Genomic DNA, 13,001 nt, shown 5'->3' on the forward strand with positions numbered 1-13,001 from the left:
CTTACATTTTTTTGAATCATTTTAAAACAGTGCAGATTTAAAATTCTGATGGGATTTTTTATATCTTAAATAGTGTTGCCATGGCAATGCATTAAATGTCATGATTCCTTTTTATGCATATTCACATGTTTTTGAGGTCCTTGACATGCGTGAATTTTCATGATATTTTGCACATACATCAGAGTTGTTGGCCATTAGTACTGGGAAAAGTTAACACGTGGGCATGACAGGGGAGCTCTGTACTGCCCTACAAAACAAAAAGGCAGTAACTGCATTTTTGGTCAAAAATGAGTTATCATTTTCATGACATTCAAGGCATCCTTTGTTATGTGACAAAACATCTTATCTCAAATGTGTGTCGTTTTGGAGAAAAATGGTAGTCGTTTGTACAGTAACTGCAAAAAGCCCTAGTGAAACATAGCATGAGTACAGTAACATCCATTACAGTATTCTTGTTATGTTTTACCTAACAAAAAATAACCGTGTTGCTGCGCAGTGAAGTTACTGTTTCCATGGTGAACACACACAGCTGACTTCGCGGCATCCTCACGGGATGGTTTTAACATTTGCGATTTCACCCTTCTAACTTCACACAAATTTTGTTTGAGATGGCACAAAGCTGGGGAAAGAAGATGGTCGAACTGGCATTGAAACGAAAATACCCGGAGAATGGTAAGTAACAGTGACAAATTAAACATTTAGAGGCTAGGCTATCACAATATAAACACCTGTCAGCCACCAGGGCGGGACTTCCTCTCAGAGGTCCATTCAGATAGCATTATGCTAATTGACAGGCCATGTTTTAAATAGCTTTGCTTACCTGCCCCTGATCCTCCCTGCTCCTAGCTGGAACTTTATTCTCTTTAACTTCACATCATCGCCGATGCCATGTCATCATTTTGTTGTTCATGTCACAAAGTTATAATCCAACCAGCAGTGGAAAAATATTCAATAACTAGAAAAGCATGTGGTCCTATTCAAAATAAATTGTCCCAATTTGGGCCTTGATACAGCTTAGCAATGTGAGACTTTTAAGCAGCCATTTCAGCATCAGAACAGCTTCCGGGTGGAAAATATTGACCTAAAATGGTCAAATTAGTTTGGTTTTGGTATATCCATGTTCAGGAAAACAAATGGTTCCAATTATTTAAAATACAGTGTATCTAACACACCCAGAGCCCAAGTTGTGGCAAAATTGTTTTTGGAGAATCTGTAGTTACTGCCTTTTTCCTTGGTATGGTGCCACGTTTTTGGTAAGTAATACAAAGCAAGAATACATTAACTGCAAAATAATGGTAAAATATCATATTAAATATGAGGATTGATATGTACAAATAATAAGCTAATATAAAGTAACAAAACAGCCACATGTCTAATAATCTACCTACAACAACTAAGGCTGGATGACAGGATAACTTTTCTCAGTTCTGCACTCTGCGTAGTTACTGCCTTTTTGCTTTGTAGGGCAGTGTCGTGCCACCTTTTGACAAAAGTGGTGGGGTCAATTTGTTTGACGGTCACCAAACTTGCTACATTTAATGTTCTCATCAAGCCAGACAACTTTCAAAATTACAGTCATTAGCTCCGCCCAACAGTAAGCTGTGCATTTTGGATTGAATGTGCATTTTTGGAAAATGTACCTTTGAAATACTCCTAGGGGATTCATGTGTCTGGCACCATATTTGTGCAACATCATGTCAAGACATTTTTTTATATTTTGAACGTTGTCGCCATGGTGAAGCAATACATTTATGGCGAAAAATGGAAAACAGGACGTGCCTTATATCTTCCTTGTGCATTGTATAGTTTTTATGAAAATTCAGCAGTATGTTTGGTAATGAGTGATGATCACATTGATGTGGCTATTATGGGTTGCGGTCATAGCATCATCAACTGGCAGTAGGAAGTATGGTACTTTTAACAGACTTTGAAATAGCCCTATTATGTTTACATAAATTGTTTCAAAATTCTTTTGAATAATGTCAAAACATGCTAATGTAAAATTTTCAAGGGATATTTGATACAAATTGTTATTCCTTCCTATATTTAGGTGTAAACTTAAACAGTGGTAACTCATGAATGCTGGGGATTACAGACCTAATTCTGGTCTCTTTTTATACAAGACATTTGGCAGTTTTTTTTTGCAAGTGAAAGCAGTTTAAGTTAAATAAAAAAAGTTAATTGTAATGAAAATGTACTGCACAAACTTTTTAGTTTTATGTAAATAAAATATGCAAAAAATTCAACTGAAATGAAAAAATATTTGAAAATCAAAGCCATATGTCTAATCCAGTTCTGTTCTAAATTTTAGGTCGATATATCAAAAAATTACCTTACCATTGATAAATGATTCCCAAAATACCACATCTACACAATATACCTTTTTTCACAGACTGCAATAACGTGTTTCTGCCTTAATTATTAGCGTAAATCTCACAATTTTTTTATGTTAGACATTTTTTTAAATATTGAGTGTAAATTTATAACATTATTCTTATTGTTATATTGCCCTGGAATTAGTTTTAAACAAATTACCACAGCTGCGAGGGGGTTTCGATTACAGCTGATGAGAAATTGACAGTAAATTTGTCATTTTCTCCCATCTGACTTGTTTAATCCAACACACTCTATTTTTTTTTTCCTCTTCTGGAAAGTCATTTAAATGTCATAGTTGACTTTTTCTATTGGTCTTGGAGCAAATGGGTAAATGAAAATAATATTTGCCATGATCTCCCATTTATTCTCATTCACCGCTGTCGAAGTTTACCCAGAAAATGTTTACTTCTGCATTCCAAAGAGTGAAAAAAAGGTCTAATATATGAGTAAACTCAGCAGAAATTGGAATAAAAACACAAAGGAGCCAAAGGCACTTGTCTGACCATGTCCTGATTTGAATTTGAGAACAATCCGTACTTGAAGTGGGGTGGAAGGCAATACCTGCACTTCAATCATTTATTCTACAGTGTACAGGTGTCCTGAAAATATATTCTACATATCAGGATGTACTACCAATGCTATAATCACATTAGGATTTGGGGTAGGGCTTAGTACAGCCTCATGCCCATTTCACATCGCAAACTTGAGTGAGACGTTAACATAGTGTCAGCTTAAATACAGCATAACTGCATCTGCAGACTCGACAGGGCTTTCACTCTGGAAGCATTTCTATAGCATCACAACAACAGCTCTATTCAGAAAAATAATGTGATTTCTGTTAATAAGTTGAGAATTTATTTTAATAAAGACCATAACTTATAAAATGAGTATCAGGAGTGGGTCTTTGATAAGTATTACAAACTTGATCATTGTGAAATCTTATTTTCATGACCACATTTGCATCTAAAAGGTAAACAATAGAGCACTATGTTTGAACACCAATGAGATAAGTTCTGAATTTACTGATTTCACGGTCTGTCACGTGCATGTGTTTACAAGTGAAAGCAAACTCGGCTGTGATTGGGTATTGCTGAAGCATATAGACCTGTTCTATGTTTAATAGTACATAAAAGACTTGTCTCATTTTTTCAGCCTCACAAGTTGTAGTTTACTGTAGTTTTAAATGATAATCCATACTTCTGATTAAGGTCTACAATTAACATATTTTAAGTTAGTTTAAATGGTCAAATCTCCAGGAATTTCTTTTTTTCTTTTCATTTATTTTTCAGATGTGCTCTAATTCATAGAGCATAAAGACACACTAGACTACTAATATATAATTATTGTGTACTTTTTGTGTCAAATCACATTCATTTTATCCATCACCAGTGATTGTCACTTTAATTGTGCGTGAGCGGCTCAGCAAAAATAGACTTGGAGCCAAAACCCCGCTGCACTGCAGCTCGTGCTATGCTCTGACGCACTGCTGACACTTCCGATGTGAATGCTCTAATCTGTTATTATGGATGCTGAAAAAAATTTGCTCTGCTCACACACCGATCACACTTGTGATATGAAACGGGCATTACACCAGATCACACTGTCTGATAGTTATGCTGGTAGCACATCCTGAACTGTATTATCTGGCTGACAAGATGTGCTACCTAGGTTTTTAACACCTTTAATATTGTAGTATATACCGACAGGTTCTCCCATGCTACACAAGTTTAGTTGTATACTAAGTTGTATATGTGTCAGCGTGCACAATCCTGAACATCAGCAGATCAGTTTGTTCATCGTTTCTTATGATAATTTATTATCTGCTCAAGTATATGGCTCTTGTGTGCAAATTCATGTGTGCAGGACAAGAAAAGGCTAATTGTCCCCTCATTGAATGGGAGGATAGTAATAATAAAAAAGGAAAACAGAAATTATGCTCTTTTTTCAGTTTTAAGCTACATTATTTTGTGTAAAAAGAGAGTTCTACATTAGATTGACATTGTCCTCTTATGTGGTTTGATATGGTCAAAGATAGACTTAACCAGGTCTAAATGTTCTTCCTCAGATTTCATAAACAATAACCCTGCATTGCATGTTTTTGTTTTCAAAGTTGTTTTATAACTAGACTGAAATATTAATTAAATACCCCTTGTAATGTAATTACATAAAACTTTAATGTAAATAAATGCATAATATTAACAGTTTTATTTTTGTATTAAGACAAATACAACCCCAACCCTAAGCACTTTTTTTTCTTCCATTTCAAGCACTGAAACACAAAAATATAATATATACAAAAGCTTTTTCTACTGTTCCTTGGGGATTTATGAGACTGTCACCACATTATGCCAAGACATAGAAGATGCTAAATTATGAAGACATTTTTTGATATATCAAACGGTGTTGCAATGGCGAGGCATTAAATTATAGCGAAAAATGGGAAACAGGAAGTGTCTCATATCTTTGTGTGCAATATGTGATTTAGATCAAAATTGAGAAGTATGTTTAGTCTATGACTATTTTTTGTCACGTCACAGCACCACCACATGGCATGAAGTGTGGCTCTTACAACAGATTTTAAAATAGTCCTCGTATACTAATATAATAGTCCTTATATTATAATAACCTGAATTGCTTAACATTTTTTTAGAATAATGTCAAAACACTGCTGATGTAAAATTTGTGAAGGGATGATATTTTAAATAGTGTTGTCATAACAATAGATCAAATGACATGATGTTGTGTTGTATTTGGGTGTATTTGACACACAGCCATATATTTAACCACGCTTATGACATGTATGTGGCTATGGTGGGTCACGATCATAGGGCCTCCTGCTGGCAACAATAGATGTGAAAAAACAACCCCTCTTATATTCACTACATCACATTAAATTTACCCTAGTGTCAAATTGAATAAGATAAAGGAATTGTTGATATCGTACATGATATTATAATAGCCACAAGTCAAATAACAATATTCTTTTTTGGACTGTTCAACACTTGCCATAATAAAACATGTATTAAATTTGCCATACACGTCAACATGGTTAACCAGTATGTCTGAGCAGAAGGTAAGACATGGTGTCTTTCTTGTTTACTTGACCAAATGTGTCCATCATGCCTTGTTTTCAGAAAGCCACCGGGTGGAAATGGAGGCTCTGGACATATGTGAATCATGAGTAGAATGACCGGTTTGATGAGTAAATGATGCAGATCCTGTATGGGGAAAATTTCTGTCACTCTCGAAGAGAAGTTAAATAACAGTTAGGCTACCTTTGAAATGAATAATGAGTGTCTGTACTGGAGAGAGTACACGTCATCAGATCTGTTGAACTTGCTCAATGGACACGCAATGTGGGCCAGCCTCATCAAAACTGTTTTGAAACTCTTGCCCAACTAAAAATAGAACTCCTCTCAGAGTAAATGGCGAGATCAATCTTAAATGTTTATCATGAAGGACACATCATTTTATGCAAAAAAAAAAAAAAAAAAAAAAGATTCTTAGACATTATATATGAATATCTACATCTGGGTGCTAGAATATAAAAATTCCATCAATCTAATTAATTATTTTGTAGCCTAATAATTGTCTTATTAGGAAGTGTAGGCCTAGTCTACAAAGACTGAAAACACTTCACACGAATATGTTTTTGCGTCCGCTTTTTAGAAATCTTGTAAAGTAAAAAGTAGGCTACTTGCAATTTTAAAATCACTAAGAAATGTTCAATAAAATTTTTAAAAAGACACATGCGTTTTGTCATATTTTTGTTGCTGCATCCAGCTTTCTTTTTTAGCGCTATTATGGTTCAGTCTGAACGCTCCTTAACTTTCCCCGCCAGCGTTTTTAAAAAAAAGTTGCCAGCCACCGCCAGGGTTTTTGACGATTTTCGCTAAACTTTAATGGCCCGCAGAATATTTTCTTCCATGAATATATGAAGATGCTATATATCACAATAAAGATCTGAGCCTCTGCTTTTAGGCAAAAAAAAAAACTATTTTATTTTATCTTCATTTGTTCTTTTTTTATTGCGACTTGAACAGAGGTAGGTTTTGTCATAAAACAACATTTCAGACAAAAAGCTGAGAAAAAGGCATGTTTATGTCTGATATTTTGAGCTTCTCATACTCCACTTCTTCATGTTTGAGACAATCGCAGTCTGTTTCTTTGATCAAAGAGTTGGGTACTCTTTCAAAACATGCGCAGGGGTCTTCCTTACCGTATAACACTTAAAACACGGAAACCCGGAAAATTCCGTGTTTGGCAGGGAAGCGTTTTTTCATAAAACACGGAAAATTCCGTGTTTGGCGGGGAAAGGGTTAATCCACAACATTCGAAATGCCACATTTCTCTCATTGCCATTAAAATGATGTGTCATGAAAACGACCCAAACAGCAACTAATGACCTGATTTTGAAGTAAACGTGTTGAAATGTTTTTGTCACCTTTTTTCTGTCGTGGCTCTCAGGTTGCAGTCAAGGAGGAGCTGAGGATCCCCCCGTAGGCCTGTGCTGGAAGCTGCTCCTCACATATATAGCGCTTCCCCATGCCGGAGGAAACAGTGAATCACAGCTTTAGAGGGGGAAGTCGAGCACAATAAACTCAGTTCACCCAAACCAAACACACTTCTGCGCACAGTGCTCCTCTCAACCACCAGCTGAAAATTCAAAATCATCTCTTATTGCTGTTTTTCTTTTTCTCATTTTAAAGAACGAAAGAGTGACTTTCGCACCTGAGAGACAAAGTTTGAGAAGAAGGGAGGCTGAAGTTTTATGAGTGCACATGGCGGCTCTGATCAGCGCGTATTCCTCCTGGCCGGAGAGTTTTGAGTGCTCTGCGGGAAACGGGGACGTACCTGACGGACACACCTCCCTCAGAGCTCCTGCGGACAAGGTGTCGGAGCCGCGCATCAGGAGACCCATGAACGCCTTCATGGTGTGGGCCAAAGATGAGCGCAAGAGACTGGCTGTTCAGAACCCAGATCTCCACAATGCAGAGCTAAGCAAGATGCTGGGTAAGACATTTTAGATTATTAGTATTATTATTAATAATAATACTATTTTTTTATTTGTATTATTATTATTATTATTATTATTATTATTATTATATTGTAGTAGTTGATATTAATGTCACTGACACGTTTTGTGAGACATTATCTGCTGTCACTATTAGACAGTAGGCCCCTACTTATATATATTTGATTTGCTGTCTTTTCGGTTTATGGACTGATAATGACAGAAATGTCTATATTCTAAATGTTTCTAAATTAATTTTAATTTAAATGAACACATTTTTGGAAGGTGTGACGTATGAGAAATATAGGTACTGAGAGAAGCGTGAATCTGTCCGATCTGTTTAACTTTTTTAAAAACACATGAACTTCAGAATTACATACATGTTTCACAATGAGTTGACGCATCATTAGATGTTTTACATTGTATTTAATCGTACGCAAATCATAAGCACAGATTTATTACTTCATACGTGTGAAATTAGAGGAGATTATGACATTTCGCTGTGCTCTTCATGAGAAGTCATGCATTTGTGTGGTGATATTCACTTTTGTTGAAAAGGTGGTCTAAATAGAAAAACAAATAAAAGTCAAGTCATTTTTATTTGTACAGCACTTTTCTCAACACACAGTATCAAAGCAGATGAAACTGTAATATCTATAAAGTCTTAGAGTCATCATTGTGTAGTTTGATTAAATATGATTGTAAATTGTGTATAAAATTAAATAATTATTTTATTTTTTATTGAAAGGCTTTATAGACTGATAACAAATCAACAAGAACATCTGAAATTTTTATTGGTCTTGGTATTTGTGTAAAATAATTTCACGTTTATTAGCTAGCCATGTATTTCCACTGAGATGTCAAAATGTGTTTGTAAGTTTATGGAAATTGTTAGAATTTTTCTCAAACCGTTGCTTTTAAGACAAATGTATTGCATGTATTTTAAAATGTTAAAGTAGTATTAAAGTCAATATTAGAATAGCAACCATTATAAAATTAATGACAAGCCACAAATATCACAAGAGAAAAGGAAAAAGTTAGAGAAAGTTAGGTGCAAATCCTGTGGTGCCAAAAATAATTTGTATAACATTTTTATAATTGACATTTAGTAAAAATAATAGTTTTTTTTCTTCTATTCCAACATTCCAAAATAAATAAATAAAAAATAAATGCTTAAGAAAATATTATTTAAACCTTCCAGCCAGCAGTATCTGGATCAGTTTTTATCAGGCAAACAGAATGTCTTTGCTGATAATAAACTTGAAATGAAAATTAAATGATCATGGTGGTAATGTGATCGTTAACGTAATTGTTTGTATGTGGTTAATCATTAAACAACATTGGTACTGAATCTCTAATATTCTTTTCAGAAATGTCAAATGAAACCTTTAAATAAATATAGTGTTAAGTTTAAAATTAAAAACAAAGTCTCATGTGTATGTTCTTTTTTCCCTCTAACAGGAAAGTCATGGAAAGCATTAACTCCGCCGCAGAAGAGGCCATATGTTGAGGAAGCGGAGCGGCTGAGGGTGCAGCACATGCAGGACTACCCCAACTATAAATACCGTCCTCGTAGGAAGAAGCAGCTAAAGCGCATCTGTAAACGCGTGGACCCTGGCTTCCTTCTGACCACACTAGGTCCAGACCAGAATTCCCTACCAAATCCACGTGGCTGCTGTCACCCCCTTGATAAAGATGATGAGAGTGGCGTGAGTGGCAGTTCTGGTTTCAGTTCTCCCACTGCATCTCTACCTGGTGTGAGGGTCTTCCGAGATCCTGCAGGTTCCAATAGCAGCTTCGATACATACCCATACGGCTTGCCCACACCACCTGAGATGTCACCTCTGGACGCCATAGATCACGAACACCAATCCTACTACTCACCCTCCAGCTCAGTCTCCACAAGCTCCTGCTCTTCTTCCAGCTCTTGCCATGATGAAAGGCATCCCACCCCTGTCCACATGAGCAGTCCACCCTCTTACCATACCGACTACTCCCAACAAGCATCTCTGCACTGTGGGAGCCCACATCTGGGCCACATCCCGATGCCTCACCAGGGAAGTGGGGCGACCCTCATCCCCGCTCATTCACTCTCTTATTACAGCCCTTCATTCCACCAGGTTCAGATTCATCATGGGCATCACGGGCATCTGGGCCAGCTCTCACCGCCTCCGGAACAGGGGCACCTGGAAAGTCTGGACCAGCTGAGCCAGGCTGAATTGCTGGGTGAGGTAGACAGAGATGAGTTTGACCAATACCTAAATTCCACTAGTTATCACCCTGAGCAGGGTGGGATGACAGTCACAGGACACATCCAAGTAACGCCGGTTTCCGTTTGTTCCAGCAGCGCAACGGAAACCAGTCTCATCTCTGTGTTGGCTGATGCCACGGCAGCCTACTACAACAACTATAGCATTTCATAAACTGCAAAATTAACAAAGACAATTAGTACAGAGAGAGACTGGGCTTTACATGGGTCAGCAATATGACTGGCAGGTAAACAAAAGGGGGCTGTGGAGGGAGCGGGGGAAAAAAGAGAAGCTACAGGAAGTCGGTGGACACCTCAGGGATGCACAGATAGAAAAAATAACCTAAAGTTCATTCCCATCTTTGTTTCCAAAAGAGGAACGGAAGTAAAAAAAAAAGAATTATATGGACAAACATAGAAATGCTCATATCTTGCCATAAAAGCATGTACATATGCTATAAAGCTTATTTATACATATATATAATTGCTTTGCATTAAAGCTTATTGTATTGCTTTTATTCAGTCCAAATATATTAATTTTTAAAAAACATTTTTAAACCTCAATTTGTTTTACCTCAAGAATGATTTAAGTGAGTCTGGTCTCGTCCGCATATCTTTTATTGGACATAGTTTATATTTTTCAGTTGCCCTTTTCCCCCCCTTTACCTTCATTTACAAATATATGTACTCATAAACAGTTAATATAATAATACTATTAAATACTTCTGTATGCCAGTTAAAGTTTTTCATATTAACTTAATTCAAATAAAATATTGAGTTTATACATTTTGCATTCTCAACTTTGATATATTTACCCATTTCAATATCAGGCAGATAAACATAGCACTGAAACAATATTGAGGTTTGAACACTGTCCTATTTAACCGATCTTGAAGATGGACTTCATAATGAATTGCATTGTGTATACCCATATAAGCACAGCACTGTGTCTGTTGGTCTGGACATAAGACAAAAAATGTTGCAGATACTCTTCATTGTTTTGTGAAATATTAACAGAATGTTCTGATGTCCCATCTGAACTAGACATCGCAAAAAAAAAACAACAATATAAATACTGGTCGAAAGAATCAAGCTTTTGTAATTACTGATAGACCACACTTTGACTTCTATTGTAAAGCTGCTCTTTTATCTGTTTAATAGTATTATTATTATTAGTAGTAGTAGTAGTAGTATGATATAAACTGCTTCATGGGAACTGCTTTACGGGAAATATTTTATTTACAGCTAAACTATTTGTTTTAATAATTTTAGAAGCATTTTGCACTGATTTATTTCAGTTAGTACTGATTTGTTGTAGCAAAATTTTAAGTCCCCGCAAGGACCTGCAACCAGATGTAAAAAAACTCTTAAGTTAAGAAAATCTTTAGTGTCAATAAGGGTTTTCTTAACTTGCAATCGGGCTCAGACCTCTACAATTTGGTGCACTGTATATGTCAGGCCGTTGCCATAACCACTGCACTGGAAACAGTAACCACCCTGTGTTCCCAGTTTGCTATCACCAACACCCATTTTACACTCAGTTTCACTCCTCCGCAGATCAGAGGATTAGTGTAAAACAGGCTCTGCTGTTTTTCTCCCCGCCTCCATCTCCACAGGCCTTTTGTTTCCCCCTGTCTTATTCTGGGTGCGTGTCTTAAGCAGAATGTTGGAACTCCCCTCCCCTGCCTGTCCTATCTTGCTGATGCAGACTTTCATAATCTCTGCAAAATAAATACACCTTGTCCCCGTCAACTGTTTTACACGTTCATCGTTTTTTGTCTCTCTTTTCAAATTCCTCCTCTTTTTCGATAAAAGGAATCTGAAGTGGGGGAAAGAGGGAGGTGGTGGCGGGCGTTTGACAAATCCTGGAGTCTGGCTTGGTCTTCCTGCGTTTTTTGGGAACGGTTGAGTCGTGTTTCTCGTAAAAAGGATGTGGCGGAGAGGCAGTGTTTCCTGCCTGATAAGAGTAAAGCCTCTCTCCATCAGGATGTTTGGGCCCTGGCTGGTCCCTGCATTTAAAGAGCCCATGGTGAGGGAAAGGGAACCTGCTGTTCGTTTTAGCAGAGAGGAAACATGGCTCTTGTTGATTAATATCTCACACCGTGGTTTTTTAGGGCATCAATTTGACTTTCCTCTGGTTTGGCCACACACCCGACTCAGCACAGATTTCTTAATCTGTTTCTGTCAGTGGCAATGAAGACAAGTGGCAGTAGCTCATGGTTATGATGTGATTTGTGAATCATGCTGTTTTACAAATTTTTAAGAAACATTTCAGTCAATGTCTGATTCAGTGTACTCAACTTTGGTCCATATAGTCAATAAAATGTGAACATTCATCATGTGCTAGTGACTCCAATTTCTTTTCATAAGTGAGGTTCTAATTACCTGCCTATGGCTCAATGTTTAAGGTGGGATGTTGCATTTGGGAGAAAGGGTGATTAGGACGAGGCCTAACTTGTGGATTATTGCCCAGACACCTCTAGGGTCAGGGTTAGCAGGACCAGTACAACCCATTCCACTGCCCTGGAGGAATGGCATTGTGTCACGGCAAAAAACAATGAGATCAACATTAGTAAGTGATCTAGAGGAGTAAGCCATATCGTGAATATCCCATTTTTTTATTTGATTGGACAGATTAAAGTACGAAGCTTCTTAGAAGTAAGGGAGGAATTTATGTTCTGAGATAGTTTTGCAATTCCTTGAAATACATGGCCTTACCAGGCAATAAGAGTTCCCTGGCAATAGCTTTATCCCTCCTTTACAAAAAGTAAATATCGTTTTACTTTGGAACCATAGTAGAACTATGGTATTTATCGTAAAACTATAACAGTTACAAAAAATTAAAAAGGAATAGTTTTACTAGAGGAACACCATGGTTTATTTGTGCTATATGTACCACCATTTTTAATACCACAGTTCTTCCCGAAAAGAAAAAAACAAGTTACTAAACTCATTGTTCCTGTAGTTTCACTATGCGAAATTAAGATTCATTTTCGTAAGGGCATGTTTTTTTGGTGGAAACCATGGCTTTAAATACTTTATTATTAATAACACATTATTAATGGTGTAATGGTGTAAAACTGTATGCTTTTTTTTTTTTTTTTTGCAGAATGATTATGATTGTTATCATCATAGATACGGTTACTACAGTTTTATTATTAAAATATGGTAACTGTAGTAATACCATGGTAAATTTTGTGGTTATGTTTTTTTTTTCTTAAATATCATAGTTACAATATAGTTATTGCCATGATAATACTAATTATCTAAAATCTAATTTGTTCTGCTATCTTGGCCAGGTCTCTCTTGAAAAGGAGATTTTATATCTCAATGAGACAAACCTGGTTAAATAAAGGTTAAAAA

At 36.5% G+C, this 13,001-nt stretch overlaps 1 protein-coding gene across 1 annotated transcript; it reads left to right on the forward strand.

Moving 5' to 3' along the window:
- The first annotated feature begins 6,937 nt into the window (after window positions 1-6,937).
- On the forward strand, window positions 6,938-12,654 carry sox7 (SRY-box transcription factor 7). The gene is made up of 2 exons (XM_052098664.1): window positions 6,938-7,389; window positions 8,852-12,654. The coding sequence occupies exons 1-2, from the start codon at window positions 7,158-7,160 to the stop codon at window positions 9,811-9,813; spliced, it is 1,194 nt and encodes a 397-aa protein (XP_051954624.1). The 5' UTR covers window positions 6,938-7,157; the 3' UTR covers window positions 9,814-12,654.
- The last annotated feature ends 347 nt before the right edge of the window (window positions 12,655-13,001 follow it).

This window comes from Xyrauchen texanus, chromosome 30, assembly GCF_025860055.1.
Source record: "Xyrauchen texanus isolate HMW12.3.18 chromosome 30, RBS_HiC_50CHRs, whole genome shotgun sequence".
Lineage (NCBI taxonomy): Eukaryota > Metazoa > Chordata > Actinopteri > Cypriniformes > Catostomidae > Xyrauchen > Xyrauchen texanus.